This window comes from Bombina bombina, chromosome 6 (genome assembly GCF_027579735.1).
Source record: "Bombina bombina isolate aBomBom1 chromosome 6, aBomBom1.pri, whole genome shotgun sequence".
In the NCBI taxonomy this organism is placed as follows: domain Eukaryota; kingdom Metazoa; phylum Chordata; class Amphibia; order Anura; family Bombinatoridae; genus Bombina; species Bombina bombina.
Genome location: NC_069504.1, coordinates 840,177,083 through 840,196,195, shown reverse-complemented (window position 1 = coordinate 840,196,195; position 19,113 = coordinate 840,177,083). Strand labels below are relative to the sequence as shown.

The 19,113-nt window shown below is 38.7% G+C and overlaps 1 protein-coding gene across 3 annotated transcripts in view; it reads left to right on the top strand.

Annotated features, from left to right (window-relative positions):
* The first annotated feature begins 383 nt into the window (after positions 1–383).
* KHSRP (KH-type splicing regulatory protein) overlaps positions 384–19,113 on the top strand; it is a 94,611-nt gene continuing 75,881 nt past the window's right edge. For 2 of the 3 annotated variants that reach the window (XM_053718227.1, XM_053718229.1), the window contains exons 1-3: positions 384–540; positions 4,726–4,819; positions 11,333–11,371. In XM_053718227.1, coding sequence (XP_053574202.1) covers positions 466–540; positions 4,726–4,819; positions 11,333–11,371 — 208 coding nt within the window. In that variant the 5' untranslated portion in view covers positions 384–465. The remainder of the gene's footprint in view (positions 541–4,725; positions 4,820–11,332; positions 11,372–19,113) is intronic. The other variant, XM_053718228.1, reaches the window with a different exon arrangement.

Here is a 19,113-nt window from a genome sequence, read left to right as displayed (position 1 = left end):
ATAATTATTATTATACTGTTATTCCACGCCATTGGGAGGGAGTAGAACGCTCTATGATTTGTAGGTTTAGCTATCAATCATTTCATTAAGCTAATCCAGTGAATAAAACTAGTCTAAGCCCCGCCTCACCACTTCGGTCTAAAATGAATTGGCTACGTATTACGTTGGTTAGTAGCCTACTTTTATTTGATTGGCTGCAGTAAGGGACAATCAGGTGGTTCTCTCCCCCTTTCCTCTTTGTCCCTCAACGACGCAATGCTTCCTCTCATCGTTGGCTCTACCTGATTGTCTATAAGAGCACCATAGACCCACCCTGCCGTTTGCGTTGGTTAACACCTCGGATTTTCTGTGCTGTGATTGGAGTGTGCATAGTGTCAGTCACCCAGCCTTCCTCCCATTTTTGCCCAGTGTGCTTTGCGTGTCGCGGCCTTGTTCGCGCCTTTAGCCCGCGGAGCCGCTGCCGCCATGTCCGACTATCCCGGAGCGCAGACCGGGAACCGTAAGGACGCTTTTGCTGACGCCGTACAGAGGGCTCGACAGGTACGTGATGATAATTCGTTCTGGTGTCAATGGGAATTATGTGGAACAAGTGGAAATCTGGTGTTTGCGGGGGAGAGGCCAGAGTCCTTAAGTGGTCAATTGAAGGCTAATGCTATAGAACATAGTGAGGTTGTTTTTGGTGTCTTAGGCGTTTGCAGAGCAATGAGTTGGTAGGAAGGCAGTGTTAATACCGTTACACTTGAGGAGGCGCGGTCCCTGACCCGGCGTCCCGTTGCTGAGAGCGCTGTTGTACACAAATACGCACGGGTAGCTTTGTGTCATGCTTCTTGTTGCTGTGCATCTAGAGTCATTGCCTGCTGGTATGTAAGGTCCCATTGTTTCTTCGTGTGCTCCATTCTACCCTGTGTATCTGGTTTTGAGACTGCAGTTAAGTGTCAAATGGTTTGTCCCCACGTGTTGCACTAAGGACTCCCATCAGCAGCATTTAAAAAGAATCTCAAATCGGTAGCCACGCTGAGTTCAAAGAACCGCCCGATGAAAAAATAATTTTATATCAAATAATCCTAGTTGTATATATCATGCGGTAGCATGATAGCTCTTTGTAAACTAGCTCATTTTGGTAACACGGGAAGCAGAGGCGTTTTAATGCAGAGATGTTTAAATGCCTGGTGGTTCCAGGAAATGGAGAATGGAACCGAAATAGGTATACAAGAGGTGTGTGTGTGTGGGGGGGGGGGTGTTTGGTATATATTCACAGATCAATTAAACGCAAGGAACTAACATGCAGTTTCTCTCCCCCCTTCAGTTTCCAAGTGATTATAAAAAGATTTTGCTGAATATATAAATATAATTCCTGTGCATTTTATGCCTGTGCAAAAAATGCTTTAGGTGCTCTAATGTACATATCTTGCACCTGGCAGTATATAGCCACTGTGGCTCTTTGGATACTGGTCTGTAGAGAGCGTGCTGGCAGTATGTTTTTCTGTGCTCATATTTATACTGTAGGTACTTGCATAGATGTATGTGTAGCTTTTGATTCTTCAGCTAAACTTGTTTACCAAAGAGGGTTGCAATTGTAAAGCCCCCTAATATACAGCAGGTTAGGCTCCAAACCATCGATGTACTGAAAACTGCTGTAAAGCAGAGCTTGGCCCTTTGTTCACTTCAATATTTATTGAAAAGCCTAGTAATTTTGTTTTAAACTCTTATGTGAAAACTAGAGCTAGTGATGTGGGTAGCTAAACAAAGCAAATGTAATACAGTCCAATATGTAATTTTAAGAGTTGCAAACGTGCACGCCAGTGTTTAACCCCTGCTAATGGGTTAAGCACAATTGTGGACCTCACCTGAAGAGTATTGCCGGTCCCAAGCAGAATTGCAGCAGGTCCAATCAGCATGGCTAGTTGCACAACTCAGATGTGCAACTACCACTGCTGATTGGATCAGCTGTGAGTTTAGTTAGGGACCAGCAATTGTCTCAAGCTGCACTCCTGTGTTTTACCCCTTTTGCAAGGCTTAAACAAAGTGCAAGGTTGAGTCTTAAAATGTTAATGCTTGAACAAATTTTGGCCCTTCTGTAGGCCATTATTTTATCTATATATCATGACTTGCAATAAAAGTAATGAATTATAGTGCCCCTGTTTTTAATAGTATTTGATACTGGCCTTTAATTCATTAGTTTGCATTCACTTTAAAGAGGGTCTTTAAAACAAGTTGGTCTGGGGCGGTTACCTAGGCCTTTACTTGTTATAAGTGTGTTTAAAGGGACACTGAACCCAATTTTCTTTCATGACTCAGAGCATGACATTTTAATAAACTTTCTAATTAACTCCTATTAACAATTTGTCTTCGTTCTCTTGCTATCTTTATTTTAAAAGCAGGAATGTAAATCTTAGCAGCCAGCCCATTTTAGGTTCAGCACCATGGATAGCGCTTCCTTATTGGAGGCTTACATTTATCCACCAATAAGCAAGCATAACCCAGGTACTCAGCCAAAAATGGGCCTGCTCCTATGCATCAAATTCCTGCTTTTAAATAAAGATAGCAAGAGAATGAAGAAAAATGAAGAGCAGTTAGAGTATGCAATTTTAAGCAACTTTCTATCTAAATCATGACCCCAAAAAAATTGGGTTTAGTGTCCCTTTAAATGGATATTAAAGTCAGTTAAACTTGCACGATTCAGAGCATGTCATATTAACACTTGTTTGTTCTCATTTTTTCTGTGTTTTCTCTTGGTATCCGTTGAGAGAATATGTACATATCCTACACTACTGGGACCAACTGGCAATTGGAGATTTGTTTCTTGTGATTGACTCACTAGATGTGTTTAGGTCCCAGTGGTGCATTGCTGCTCCTTAAAAAGTGATAGTAAATACTAGTGTTTGTGAAACACTAAGATTTACCAATGCATCAAATAAAGGACTTTCAGTAATGAAGTATAATAAACTTAATGCCTTAAGTTCCTTTTTATTTGTCTGCTTCGTTTGCCGCGCTAAGAGCGACCTTAGGCGCTCAGCACGGAAAACGCTACAAGGAAAATTTCAGCATGATATATTTTATACTTCAGGACTGAAAGGCCCCATTATCTGATAAACCCTAGCGTTTCAGAAATGCTAGGATTTACTATCACTTTCTAGTTAAGTTTTGCTATGGAATCAACACTATCTGTTCTTAAAGAGGAGCACTTTCATTCATATTAAGACTCTTTATTATTAAAATTACTTTTTGAGAGAGATTTTCATTTTTTTTTGTACCGAACAGTATAAACAATTGACCTCTAACAGGGGCCCTTTCATTTACATTTTTTTTTTTTTTTTTAAAAAGACCCTTTTGTTTGTAAAATATTTACAGTCTTATGATAAACATCACAACATTTACTCCGCCTGCACCTCATACTTCATTTAGCTGAGCAATGACGAATCTGGCTTCTTCCAATCCTTGCATTCCCCCCATGGCTTGGGGCACGCAACAATTGGAAGAAGATGGATTTGTCATTTCAACAAGGTGCGGGTAGAAGAGCAGCGCAATGTTTACCATCACTATGGTAAATTTTTACGAATAAATGGTCTAAAAAGGTAATTTAAAGTGCAAATCTCTGACATCCCTTCCTATGCCAGAGTACGGGATTAAAGGGAAGGTCCATTTTGATAAATTAGTGCCCGGTTTTTAATAAACCTATTAAAAACAAGGGCACTTTAATTAATCAAAATTGACATTTCACTGTTTTCTTCAAAAACTTATCTTTTAATCCTGGCAGCCGCTCCAGCACTTCTCTGCCCGTCGCAAGCCGTCTTCGCCGGTCCAAAATGACTAATCGGCTTCCTCCAATCACAGCATTGCATCAGGCCAAGATTCCCCCGGGGGGAGCTGTTAGTGGAGGAAGCCTGATTCGTTATTTGACGTCTGCACAGGCTTCCGACTGCCCGGGAATTGCTGGAGCGGCATTCAGGATTAAAAGTTAAGTTTTTGAAGAAAACCGTGAAATGTCAATTTTGATGAATTAAAGTGCCCTTGTTTATAGGTTTATTAAAAACCGGACACTAACTTTATCAAAATGGACCGTCACTTTAAGGCTAAAGTTGAAGATACATAGTTGCACATGGCCTTTGTGCTGTGCATTATGCTATATCCCAATGAAATAGGTTATAACATATAGAGAGATAAAAGGAAACTTCAGAACCAATGAACATAGTCTAAGTACTACTTTTCTCACTTGTATTCTTTAAAGAACTGTATATATTCTTCCCATATTGACCCCACCCCCTTATCTTACCTTAAGTGGTAATTTGATAGAAATTTAAGACCAACATGCTAGTTATTTTGTTCTGCTGTCAATTGGAATTATGTGGAACAAGTGGAAATGTGTTTGGGGGGGTGGGACCGGAGTCCTAAACCGGTCAAATTACGGCTAGTGAGGTTATGTGGGGGCGTTAAGCATTTGCAGAGTAGTGAATTAATTACATTTTTTATTTTTAACCAGGTTTCCTTTTACTATGCTTAAGATGTGCCTAAAAATGGCAAAATAGTTTATGCACCTACTGTAATGTCACTTGGTTTGGGTATTTATAAAGGTATGAAATGTTATGGTCTGGGAACTTTTGTGTTGATGCTGTCTGTTTTTGCATGTTTTAATTATGAATTAAGTTTGAAATATCAAATCTTTCCATTACATGTACTGCCAATGTACCTACAATAGTGATCATCTTGAAATTTCTTCTGCTACAGATAGCGGCAAAAATTGGAGGTGAAACTACTGCTGGAGTTAATAACACCCCTGAGTTCAACTTCAGTGGCCAGAAGAGGCAACTTGAGGATGGAGGTAATATAAAGTGCTGTTAATTTAATTGTTAGACGCCTGAAACAAAATTGTTACCTATATTAACACTTAATATTTATAGATTAGCCAATAATTATATTTAAAATCCTGTTTAATGCAGGGATGTACCAAAATTATTTAAGAGCAGTTACTGTCATTTTGAAGCCGCAGCCTCTCATTTCTCCGGCTACTGGCTTTTAGAATAAGACCGATCAACACACACATGGCCCTCAAGCTTGATACCTGTCTCAACCTTGTGAAGGATCATAACTAAATATATTTATAAATTCTTCTGATACAGATGTGAACCTTTTTTTAAATATGCTTGCAATTGTTATTTCTTGGCTGAATATTAACACTTAAAGGGACACTGAACCCAATTTTTTTTTGCCGATTCGGATAGAGCATGCAATTTTAAGTAACTTTTTAATTTACTACTATTATCAAATTCTCTTAATTCGCTTGGTATCTTTATTTGAAATGCAAGAATGTAAGTTTAGATGCCGGCCCATTTTTGGTGAACACACTGTATTCTTGCTGATTGGTGGATAAATTCACCCACCAATAAAGTGCTTTCCATGGTTCTGAACCAAAAAATAGCTTAGATGCCTTTTTCAAATAAAGAAAGCAAGAGAACGAAGAAAAATTAATAGGAGTAAATTAAAAAGTTGCTTAAATTTGCATTCTCTATCTGAATCACGAAAGAAAAAAATTGGGTTCAGTGTCCCTTTAAAGTGCAATAAAACTTGTTGAGATCTGTTCATATCCAAAAAAAGCTAAGTAACAATTTGCATTAAAAAAAATTGTTTAAAAAAAGTATATTAAAATCTACCAAAATAAGCAAAATTACTTGCATAGCTATGCTGTCTGGAGTAGACTGATACTCCCCACCCCCTTATCAGTGTTTAGTATCAAACACAGGCTTTGTATTTCACAGCAGTCTATTTGCTTCTAGGCATGCTCCTGCAGATAATCACTTTGTACTTCTGCATTCTACCAAAGCAATGGTAGATATAGATACAGCCATAGAAAGAAATGTCAAGGGGGGAGTTAGGGCTGTACAATACTTAAAAGAAAGGGTTAATGGCGAAGCATTGCAGTATAAATTTGCAGGTAAAGTACATATTAATATATTTTGTCTCTATCCCAACTTGTTTTTTGTCCCTTTAATGGGACATACCCCCCAAAAAAGTGCATGAATCAGTGTTAATAAAAAAAATAAAAAATTACCAGTCACTTCATTCCTTGTATCCTTTGAAAGTCATTAATGTGTGACAGGAGCAATATATGGCAGCAATTTTAGAACTCATTTTGTTTGCAAGAACGGGTGTTAGAAATGTTTCCTGTCATGTATTTCTCCAGGAATGTACATGCTACTTAACTAGATATCTGTTCAACAAAGAATACATAAAGTACATTTGGGAATAGAAGTAAATTTTAAACTTTTTTTTTAAAATTGTATGATCGGTCTGAATTGTGAGGAAAAAAATGTTGGGTTACAAGTCCCTTTTTTTTTTAAAGTCAAAGCCAGCAATTAGTGACCTTATGTCTGCAAGATATTTAAATATTTATCAGCAGTTTGTCTGCATTGTTTTAACAGAAATAACTTACCTGGAGCATTTTTGTTGCAAATTTAAAACCTTGCAGAAATGCTTCTGATTCTCTTGGAATCATTTTAAAGTGGCAATGCACTACTATAAGCTAGCTGAACACAGATGAACTGACGACAAGAGGCCCGTATGTGCAGTCATCAGCTAGCGCCCAGTAATTAATGCATTGCTTCTCCTGAGCCTGCCTATTAAGCATTTTTCAACAAGATACCAAGAGAACAAATCAAATTAATAGAACTAAGTTGTAAGGTTTAAAGTGAAGGTCAATTTTGACCAGTTAGTGCCCGATTTTTAATAATCCTATTAAAAACATGGACACTAATTCATTAACATTTCACTAGTTTTTCTTAAAAAAACATATCTCTTAATCCTGACAGCTGCTCCAGCACTTCCTCCGCCCATCGCAAGCCATCTTCGTGGGTCCAAAATGACGAATCTGGCTTCCTCCAATCATGGCGTTGCATCAGGCCAATATTCCCCCGGGGGGGGAGCTGTGATTGGAGGAAACCGGATTATTCATTTCTGATGCCTGCAGAGGCTTCTGACGGCCATGGGAATCGCTGGAGCGGCTGCCAGAATGAAAACTAAGTTTTTGAAGAAAAGGAGTGAAATGTCAATTTTGATTAATTTAAAGTGCCCTTGTTTTTAATAGGATTATTAAAAACCGGGCACTAAATCATCAAAATTGACCTTAGCTTTAAAAGTCCATGCTCCGCCTGAATCCTGAAACTTGACCAATGACCATTTCTATAGGTTTCAATCCATTCAGAAAGAGCACTGATATGACCAATTTAAAGCAATCGTGAACCCAAATTTTATTCTTTCATGATTTAGATAGAGCATGAAACTTTCAAATTTACTCTTAACAATTTCTTTGTTCTCTTGGTATTTATTTGAAATAAACAGGAATGTAAGCTTAAGAGCTGCCCCATCTTTGGTTCAGCACCTGGGTAGTGCTTGCTTGATTGGTGGCTAAATGTAGCCACCAATAAGCAAGCACTATCCAGGGTTTTTAACCAAAAATGGGCCTGCTTGTAAACTTACATTCCTGCTCTTTCAAATAAAGAAAGTAAGAGAACAAAGATTTATAATGGGAGTAAATTAAAAAGCATGCAATTTTAATAAACTATCTGACTGAATCATGAAATTTGTGTTCATTATCACTTTAAATTACCACTAAATACAGTAGAAAGAAATAATTGACAAATACACAGACAATGCAATAGCACTTAGAGCCCAGAGCCAGAACCTTTCAAAACTTTTATGGATGTGAAACATTTTCTGCAGATAATTTTGAAATAAAATTTAATTTCAAACTAGGCATTGCAAATAAGCTGCAAAGAGATCTTAACTTTAAAATGGCCTGTGAGAAAATCCCTGAGAGCCAGTCAATAACAAATGCACTGCTATTTGCAGTGCTGCTCCATATTTGACTGTTCTCTTCAAAAAGCACTTTAATCTGGATGTACTGTTAAAGGGATACTAAAACCAACCTTTTTCTTTTGATTCAGATAGAGAATGCAATTTTAAGAATTAATGAATTTACATTTATATTTTGCGTTTTTGCACATGGTCAGCAGGGGCTAGGGCTGGAGCTGCTGTGCATATAAAGATCGCACAGTTTGATCAATGTATTTTGGGATTTATTTATTTTTAAATTGCATTCTTTTAGCGCAGCAGTCTGGTGCTCTACAAATAACTGATCATCTGTGTCATAACTTTAATTTTGAGTTTATTGGCCTTTTAACACCTTCAGTACTGTGAATTTTAGAAAAAATCTTGCTCCAGTATAGTATTTTTGCTATCCTTCCATTTAAACAGAAACTTGTGGTGGGGTACACTCACACACACACACTAACTAAATAAAGTCTATACACCCCTGTTAAAATGTCAAGTTTCTGTGATGCTAAAAAAAATGAGACAAAGATAAATAATTTCAGAACTTTTTCCACCTTTTTAATGTGACCTATAAACTGTACAACTTAATTGAAAAACAACAAATCTTTTAGGTAAAGGGAAATTATAAAAAAAAATATGGTTGCATAAGTATGAACACAGTTTTATAACAGGGATGTAGCTGTGTTCAGAATTAAGCAATCACATTCAAAGTCATGTTAAATGAGTCAGTATACAACTGTCATTTAAAATGCCTCTAATTAACCCCAAATTCAGTTCTAGTAGGTCTTTCCTGACATTGTTAGTCGCATCCAACAGCAAAAGCCATGGTCCACAGAGCGCTTCAAAGCATCAGAGGGATCTCATTGTTAAAAGGTATCAGTCAGGAGAAGGGTACAAAATAATTTCCAAGGCATTAGATATACCATGGAACACAGTGAAGATGGTCATCAAGTGGAGAAAATATGGTGCAACAGTGACATTACCAAGAACTGGATGTCCCTCCAAAATTGATAAGAAGAAAACTGGTCTGGAAGGCTGCCAAGAGGTCTACAGCACCATTAAAGGAGCTGCAGGAATATCTGGCAAGTACTGGCTGTGTGGTACATGTGACAACAATCGCCCATATTCTTCATATGTCTGGGCTATGGGGTAGAGTGGCAAGATGGAAGCCTTTTCTTACAAAAATCATCCAAGCCCAGCTAAATTTTGCAAAAACACATCTGAAGTTTCCCAAAAGCATGTTGCAAAAGGTGTTCTGGTCTGATGAAACCAAAGTTGAACTTTTTGGCCATAATTTCAAAAGATATGTTTGGCGCAAAAACACTGCATATCACCAAAAGAACACCATACCCACAGTGAAGCAGGGTGGTGTCAGCATCATGCTTTGGGGCTGTTTTTCTTCAGCTAAAAAACTGGGGCCTTGGTCAAGGTAGAGGGAATAATGAACAGTTCCAAATACCAGACAATATTGGCACAAAACCTTCAGGCTTCTGCTAGAAAGCTGAACATGAAGAGGAACTTTATCTTTCAGCATGACAACGACCCAAAGCATACATCCAAATCAACAAAGGAACGGCTTCACCAGAAGATTAAAGTTTTGGGATGGCCCAGCCAGAGCCCAGACCTGAATCAAATTCAAAATCTGTGGGGTGATCTGAAGAGGGCTGTGCACAGGAGATGCCCTCGCATTCTGACAGATTTAGAGTGTTTTTGCAAAGTAGAGTGGGCAAATCTTGCCAAGTCACGATGTGCCATGCTGAAAAACTCGTACCCAAAAAGACTGAGTGCTGTAATTAAATCAAAAGGTGCTTCAGTAAAGTATTAGTTTAAGGGTGTTCACATTTATGCAACCATATTTTAGGTTTTTATTTCCCTTTACCTAAAAGATTTCAGTTTGGTTTTCAATTGAGTTGTACAGTTTATAGGTCACATTAAAGGTTGAAAGAGTTCTGAAATGATTTATCTTTGTTGTTTTTTTTTTTTTTTACGTCACAGAAACCTGACATTTTAACAGGGGTGTGTAGACTTTTTATATCCAGTATGTGTGTACATACATACGTACATACATCCCAAGGTATTGATCTAGACACATTTTATTTCATGCAACCATACAAAAATAAGACAAATTCTGCTTTTCACAAACTTTGGGTTTCTCACTGAAATGTACATCCTGCTTGTGCAGTACTAAGAAGATGGTTATAAATGCTTCTCTGGGGTCCAATTTGTTCATAAATAACAGCTGTGCATGGCTTTGCCATTGCTTTTTGGTAATTAGAAGGCTGCTACTTGCAGCTGCGCACCACACTTCTGAAGTTCCTGGCAGTGAAGGGGCTGAAAAGGGTACCCTCAGTCTCCCTAATCCCTTCCAAATGGCTCTTCTCCCCCCCCAGTCACTCGCCTCACGGCAATCTTGCGTACCAGTGTTTTTGTTTTGTGGGGGTTTTTTTGTTTTCCTCTGCAGTGTAGTGATTCCGCCCACCTATCTGATCCCTCCTACTTGTGGCGGCTATTATAGATACTAGCAATAGTGGATTCCCCATTTTGCTATAGTTTAGCGTCCATACCTTAAAAAAAATAAAAAAAAAATTCTGTAGTGTAGGATCCCTCCCTGGGCCGCCCTCCCACCTGCACAGTTAGAGATGGTGTCACTAACAAACTGGCAATCTACCTTCATATTGTAACAAAACACTGTTCTTACTCCATTTCCATATAAGACAGGTGCCTGCAGCCCAAGAACAGCAAGCCTTGGTTGTCACTTGACAAGAGACTGCATGGGCTGTCTATAGGTCGGGGGTAGATTTGTATTCTTGTACAATGGGCTATGTAGATCTGCATCCAATTAGTGCAAAAATTTAAGGATATTATTAGAAATTAAACTAAATTTCAGCAGACAAGAAAACCCCACTATCTTTGTTACTGTCTTGCAGTAAACTTCTTTTCAAAATGCCGTGTAGCACACTGTCCATTCTAAAAATGACAAACCTTTTATAAAATCTGTAGTCATGTGACGTAATTTGTTTAAACCAGGCTAGTGTTTGCTTTGAGTATTTTATCACTAACCAGTATTAAACATTAAGCTTGTGATTGAGGAAAAATTTAAAATTCACACTCCCAGTTCATTTCTGTTAAATTAACATCTTTCTTGGTTGAAACTGACCTCCAGTGTTCCCTCCTGAAAAGCAGTGAAGTTTCAACCAGTCATACCAAGTTGAGTAGATTGACATTTTAAATTGAATGGTCTCTCTGAATCATGAAGATTTAGAATTCTTGCTTCCGTGTCTTTACTACACAAATTTTAGCTTAATTTTGTCTAAAATTAAGTTGGGTGGTCTGTAAAATTAGCCGGTTGGTGCACTCACTAAAAAGGCCCTGGGGAGAACACTGAAATATAAAACATGCAGTGTATGTCAATGCACCTGTCTGTCTTTCATTTAAGACATATGTTCTGATGCCTCTGTATTCAAATACCCTAACCTAATTGTGTTTTTTTTTTTTTTTTTTTTAAAAGACCAACCAGAATGCAAGAAACTGGCAACACAAAGTGAACGTAAGTAGCATTACGTTTGCTTTTTAAGTTGGTTGTAAAAAAACTTTTTATATTAATGGCAGAAAATTTAACACTTAAAGATGTTGAAGAAAAATTTAATTAGAGGCTGCTAAACCTCTAACAATTGTGTGTTTAGTACTAATGCTGGCTGGTTAGCAATTACCAGTGCTCTATTGGTAGAGAATCACACCTCATAATTAAGCATCTGTTTAGGACTGTAGCATATTTTTAGTTTGGCAAAGTGTGGGTATAATCTAAACAGAAGTGAGTACACCCCTGTGCAATATCACTTTATAGTTATTGAATTACTACTAAGTTAACCAATATGGTATCTATTATTGATGGCACTTAAAGTGTCAGTTAACCTAAAAAATGTTATATAATTCTGCACATAGTGCAGAATTATATAACATTGTTTTAGTGCTATAGTTATAAAAGCCTTTTTTCCCCTTGAATATTTTAAAAATATGCCGCTTTTACAGACCTGCTCTCTGCTGAGCGGGTCTGTGTTTTTTTGTTTTTGTTTTTTTTTTTACTCAGCGCATCGGGCCAGCTGTATAGTCACAGCCCGGCCCGACCGCGCCATAGCATTAAGTGCAGCTCGCTCCCGCTCTGTCTGACAGCAGGAGCGAGCTTCACTTAATGTTATGGCGCGGTCGGGCCTGGCTGTGACTATACAGCTGGCCCGATGTGCTGAGTTAAAAAAAACAGACCCGCTCAGCAGAGAGCGGGTCTGTAAAAGCGGCATATTTTTAAAATATTCAAGGGGGAAAAAAGGCTTTTATAACAATAGCACTAAAATGTTATATAATTCTGCACTATGTGCAGAATTATATCACATTATTTTTTAGGTTTACCGTCCCTTTAATCTACCTTGGCATGGAGAAAACCAGTTTTGCACAAAGTTCTGGAGACTTGGTTCTGAGACAATTTGTTTCAGTTGCTCTTTGCTGGTGGTATTGTGTTGCTCCACTTTTAATACCCCCATTTTATTCTATACATTTATAAACTTTCATGATTTTGTAGTGCTTTGGGTCGTTATCCTCCTGGAATATTTCTTTTGCCAAGGTTCTGGACGCTGTGAGTCATCGTCAGACAGTATTTTGGCATAGCCATAGTCCGTAAAACCTTTTGCACTCATGCAGCCCCGTATCCTCAAACTCCCACCTATGTGCTTCAATGTTGGGACTATGCATTCACTGTGGTAGTCCTGGCCAGGTTCACACCAAACTTTCTGGACCCAATTGAGACAAACAAGTTTAACTTGGTCTCAATCGACCAAAGAATGTGCTGCCAATATTCATAGGGCTTGTTTTCATGTGCTCCAGCAAAGTTTAATCTTGTAGTTTTGTGCCGAAGAACAATCATGGGTTTTTGTTTTTCATGTATGCTGTCCATAAGAAAATCCAATTTCCATTGTAAACACTTAAAGGGGCAGTAAACTTACAAACTAATGTTATATATGTCCAGGACATACTTGAAAACTAGAGAAATCTCAATGTATCCTTCCTGGTAAAATATTTTATAAATTAACATAGTGCAGAATTATGAGACAAGCTTACCCGGAAGCTTTATACACTAAATTATTGCATAGAAATTATATGTTAAAGCTCCTTTCACCAGAACACCGCTCTTTGCTCTACTGAGCGGGTCTGGTTTTTCCTCAGCACATCTGGCAACACTGTCTAGTCGGTGTGCCCGGTCGCGCCATTAAAATGAATGTAGCTTGCTCCTGCTACTAGACCAGAGTGGGAGCAAGCTACATTCACTTTAATGGCGCGACTGGGCACACTGACTAGACAGTGTTGCCTGATGCGCTGAGGAAAATCCAGACCCGCTCAGTAGAGCAAAGAGCGGTGTTCTGGTAAAAGCTTTTACATATAATTTCTTTGCAATTTAGTGTATAAAGTTGCTAGCAAACAGTTATATAATTCTGCATTATGTGCAGGATTATATAAGTTTGTCAGTTTACTGCCCCTTTAAGCCAAGTTTGAAGCACTTGACAGTCAGTTTTTCAGAGCTAGATTGTGCAACTAGCATACTCTCCTTGGCGTCATAGGAGGGTGACCACTGCAGCTGATTAGTGTTACTATTGCTTGTTTTATATCTCCTGATTACTGCTGTAACTGTTTCAACTGATACTTAGTCACTTATCTTTCTGCATCCTTTTCCATCTTTGAAGTCTCACATTCAGATTTTTCTATCTTTTCTCTGACAATTCTTTTCTGTGTAGCCATGACACAGCCCATAGGCCCAAAATTGAGTTCTTGTTTTCAGATTCATTTTAAAACAATGTTCATGCAATTAGGATAATTGGAAATCACAGGTGTAATCTATTTTGTTGCAATGAGTTTTTTACTTTCTATAGTCTTTTCTAAAGCAGGGCTCGACAAACCTGGGAGCCACTGGCTCCTAGAATCTTACTCCTGACTACTAACCTTTTTGGGTTATTCTCCATATATACAAATCACACTGTCTGGCTCCTAAAAATGTCTGGCTCCTAAATATTCTTACTGGCTTTTAAACATATTTGTCAGGCACTGTTCTAAAGTATTTGTTTTTGGTTGAATTAAGTGATAATGCACAGGAGTGTATTCACTTCTGTTGTATAATTGTCTATGTAATGCACGTACCCGCTTTTTACAATGTCTCTTAAAATGCATTGCTGTTTTATTTGTTAGCAAATTCTAGAGTATAATGTCCCTTTAACAACTTGCAAACATTTATTTGTTCCCAATGGTCCATCTTGCCTGCTAGTGTATTTGTAAACTACTGCTTTACCTTTTTATATTTTGTCATTTGAAATAGCTGCTTTTGCACATAGACCACCAACACTGAAAATATGAATAACAAGGTATTTTCTGAAGAAAAGCTATGTAAACAGAAGACAATAACGCTAATCTCCCAAGTGGCTGTCAGTAGATGGTGCCTCTTTTGCTGGGGGGGGGGGGGATAAAACTCCCAAAAATGATTTTTTTTTTTTTTTAATTTTTTTTTTTTTTTAATTTTTTTTTTTTTAACTTCAACCCCCCCAAGACTTACACTGTTGGAAAGGTAATGGTAGGTCTTGGGGGTCTGTAGCTGCTTGAGATACAGGCTTCTAAGCTGCATGCCCCCTGCTCCTATACTTAACATTAAGTATAAATAAAGTTGCGCGGTGACATCATGTTGTGCGTGACGACCCCATGCATAACGTGAAGCCCCTGCGATGCCTGTCACTATGCAGGTCCGATCGCCGGGGTAGGAGTGGGTGGCAGCCCCCAGATCTCCCTCAAGGTTGGAGAGTGCTAGTGATGGCTCTGAGCCGTCATTAGAACCAGTGGGAAACTGACGGCTCTGAGCCGTCATTAGCACTCAAAGGGTTAAGCAACTTTCTAATTTGCTCCTATTTTTCTTTCATTGTTAGTATTTTTATTTTGAAAAGCAGGAATGTAATCTTAGGAGCCGACCCATTTTTGGTTCCGCCCCTGGGTAGCGCTTGCTGATTGGTGGCTAAACTAGAAAGTTGCTTAAAATTGCATGCTCTCAGAAACATGAGAGGTTTTTCTAATGACAGTTAATACAGGAAATCCATTCATAACCTATGAGAAAAACTTCACCTGGCCACCAGGAGGAGGCAGAGACCTCCAAAAAAGCATTAAATATCCCTCTCAGTAGTTCTTTGCCTCGTTTCATGGAGTTAAGCAGAGGTGCTCTGTTGAAGATTCTAATTTTATTGTCCTGCATGAGAGGACAGTGGAGTTAAGCCATGTAATTCTCAGTGTTCTGGTGTATGTTGGCTTCTGGATGTCGCAGGGAAGTCCCCATACCACCTCCTGGTGTTACTATGGTATCTTCCCTTGTGGACAAATGGTGACTCCTTCAGGATAACAAATCAGGGTAAGTTCTGACTATTTTTATTTCTTCCCTAACGGATTGTTGCCTAACGAGACAGCCATTAATCTGCCTGAAAGATGCTTATAACTTCACAGGCATTGAGGTGGGATTAATCTACAGTCTTTATTCTGTCTACATTTAGAGTCAAGCCCTCAAGTTGAGGAGTTTTTTTTTTTTTTTTTTTTTTGATGGTGATATGCATTTATAGCTATGATACCGGGCCCTCTGACATTCAGACCCAGTGTTTGCTCTTACCTCATGAGGTGGTGACTGCATTGAAGAGGGTCAGTTTGCCTAAATGCGACTAGTATATCTTATATCTATGACCATGCAACTCTCCTACAGCGGAGTATTAGTCCAGAGGATTTTGTTTTAAGCATGGCCGATGTATGTTGGCGCACGCTGTTCGGGCAGTATTTTAGCACGCTTTAGGCCTGGTGACAGTGGATGGTTTAGTCTCGCACAGGCTTTTTTTTTTTTTTTTCTCTCTCTTTCTCCGTTTTCAGGTGGTGCAAACGGAGCATCACTTGTTTATTTCCGGTTAGTGATCCCTGGCTCAGATGTGAAGGTGGTGATACTCCTCAGACTGAGTTTTGGAGAGTGGGCTACATTGGATCTCAGTATGTTATGCCCTATTTATTAATGTTCTCTAGGTATTGTTACGGTCTTTCAATATTTATATAGTAATATTGACGTCCTTAGCAGGCTGCAGCCATTTATTAGCTGTTCTTCCGGTCTAGCCTTATTAGTGTGGTAGAGGGAAACATCGTAGACATGGGAGTTATGGATGTCTTATACACACATCTTTAGAGCCATTGTATAGTGATTACTTTTTTATTAAAGACCTTATGAGAATTAAGTTTCCTTCCTATTTGACGTGTTACTATTTGCACACTGCATTCTTAATTACATGTTGCCCTCTGTAGTGGGACATTGCTGAAAAGTTGATGTACTATAGTTGACTAGCAAAAGTACTTACACTCTTTTGCATATGGTGTAGTAAATTCTCCTAAGGGGTTACTCCAGTACCTTACACAAATCATATTCTCTCCTTTAAGGCTCTCTACAACATCAAAAAGTGCTTTGACTGAATTATTGCTGTGTAGGATTATTAGCCTGACTTATTCTTAAATATACTTATTTCTTGTTTAGGAAACAAACATATCTAGTGGTTACCATTGCTTAACCATCCTTTTTTTTTTTTTTGTAATTTTTTTTTTTTTTGTATAGAATATAAACATATCTGATAGTTTTAGCATTACGGTACTTAACTCTAGGTAATATGCTTATTTTCCATATAAGAAATAAGTAGGTTTACCACCTCGGCCATGTTTTCCTGGACACTTATGAGTTACACATGCTGCAGGTTTATCACAATACATGTTCCTCCCTGCTTACCCTTCAGCATGTGTAACTCATAAGTGTCCAGGAAAACATGGCCGAGGTGGCAACCCTAATATTACCAATTTACATTCTTATTATAGTAAATAAAACTTTAAGGGACATAATACTCATATGCTAAATCACTTGAAACTGATGCAGTATAACAGTAAAAAGCTGACAGGACAATATCACCTGAGCATCTCTATGTAAAAAAGGATTTTTTTACCTCACAATCTCCTCAGCTCAGCAGAGTAAGTTCTGTGTAAAAAGTTATACTTCACCTGCTCCCAGCTGCAGGTAAAAAAAATTAAAAATGAAGAAATGAACAGCAGCCAATCGGCATCAGCAGTGCTGAGGTCATGAACTCTTTTACTGTGATCTCATGAGATTTCATTGTAAACTTCCCTAATCTGAATAGGGAAATGAGTGCACAAGGCTCATCCTTTCAGCTGTCCCAGGACAGACATACTAATATGCTGCTTAGAAATCCTTTACAATGGGATGTGACTACTGAAGAACTTTTGAGGTAAAATATCTTTCTTTCTCCTGTTAAGTGTGGTCAGTCCACGGGTCATCATTACTTCTGGGATATTAACTCCTCCCCAACAGGAAGTGCAAGAGGATCACCCAGCAGAGCTGCTATATAGCTCCTCCCCTCTACGTCACACCCAGTCATTCTCTTGCACCCAACTAATAGATAGGATGTGTGAGAGGACTGTGGTGATTATACTTAGTTTTTTATACCTTCAATCAAAAGTTTGTTATTTTAAAACAGCACCGGAGTGTGTTGCTCCTTCTCAGGTAGAATTTGAAGAAGAATCTACCTGAGTTTTTTGTATGATTTTAACCGGCGTAGTTAAGATCATCTTGCTGTTCTCGGCCATCTGAGGAGTGAGGTAAACTTCAGATCAGGGGACAGCGGGCAGGTTAACCTGCAAAGAGGTATGTAGCAGCATATTTTCTGAGAATGGAATTGACTGAGAAAATACTGCCATACCGATATAATGTAAGCTCAGCCTTAAATGCAGTAGTAGCAACTGGTATCAGGCTGTCATGTATGTATATTTACACTTCAGGATTCTGGGGAATGGCACTTCACTGGGATAATACTGTATGCATAAGACTTTAGCCTAACTTGCAGTGGGAACGACTAGCAACAGGCTTCTAATGACATTTCATTTATTGATAAACGTTTTTGCTGGCATGTTAAATCGTTTAATTATCTGAGGTACTGGTTGAAAAATTGTTTGGGCACTTTTTTTTTCCACTTGGCGGTTGTTTTATTTAAGTTAAGACAGTTTACTGATCTCCCTCACTGTTGTGGGTGAGGGGGAGGGGCCTATTTTGGCGCTTTTGCTACGCATCAGAAAATTCAGTCACAAGTCTGTTTTCTTCCCTGCATGATCCAGCTCGTCTCTACAGAGCTCAGGGGTCTTCAAAAGTTAGTTTGAGGGAGGTAATCACTCACAGCAGACCTGTGAGATTGTGCTGTGACTGTGATAAAAACGTTTATATTCTGTACATTTTTTCTGCTATTCAAGGGTTAGTTATCCATTGCTAATGGGGGCAATCCTTTGCTAAAATTGTGTTTTACCGGAAAGAATTTGATGTTATAGTTTCTCCAGTTTATTATTACTCAACTGTCATAACTTTTTTTTCTGTGCTTCTTAAAGGCACAGTATGTTTTTCATATTTGTAAATTGCTTTGAAAAGTATTTCCAAGTTGCTAGTTTAATTGCTAGTGTGTTAAACATGTCTGACTCAGAGGAATATCTCTGTGCTATATGTGCTAATGCCAAAGTGGAGCCCAATAGAAATTTGTGCACTAATTGCATTGATGCTACTTTAAATAAAAGTCAATCTGTACAAATTGAACATCATTCACCAAACAACGAGGGGAGAGTTATGCCGACTAACTCGCCTCACGTGTCAGTACCTGCATCTCCCGCTCGGGAGGTGCGTGATATTGTAGCGCCGAGTACATCAGGGCGGCCATTACAAATCACATTACAGGATATGGCTAATGTTATGACTGAAGTTTTGTCTAAATTACCAGAACTTAGAGGTAAGCGTGATCACTCTGGGGTGAGAACAGAGTGCGCTGTTAATAATAGGGCCATGTCTGATACTGCGTCACAGTATGCAGAACAGGACGGAGAGCTTCAATCTGCAGGTGACTGTTCTGATCCCAATAGAATGGATTCAGACATTTCTAATTTTAAGTTTAAACTCGAAAACCTCCGTGTACTGTTAGGGGAGGTATTAGCAGCTCTGAATGATTGTAACACCGTTGCAATCCCAGAGAAATTATGGAGGCTGGATAGATACTATGCGGTACCGGCGAGTACTGACGTATTTCCTATACCTAAGAGGCTTACAGAGATAATTACTAAGGAGTGGGATAGGCCCGGTGTACCCTTTCCCCCCCCCTCCTGTGTTTAGAAAAATGTTTCCACAGGACTTATGGCAGACGGTCCCTAAGG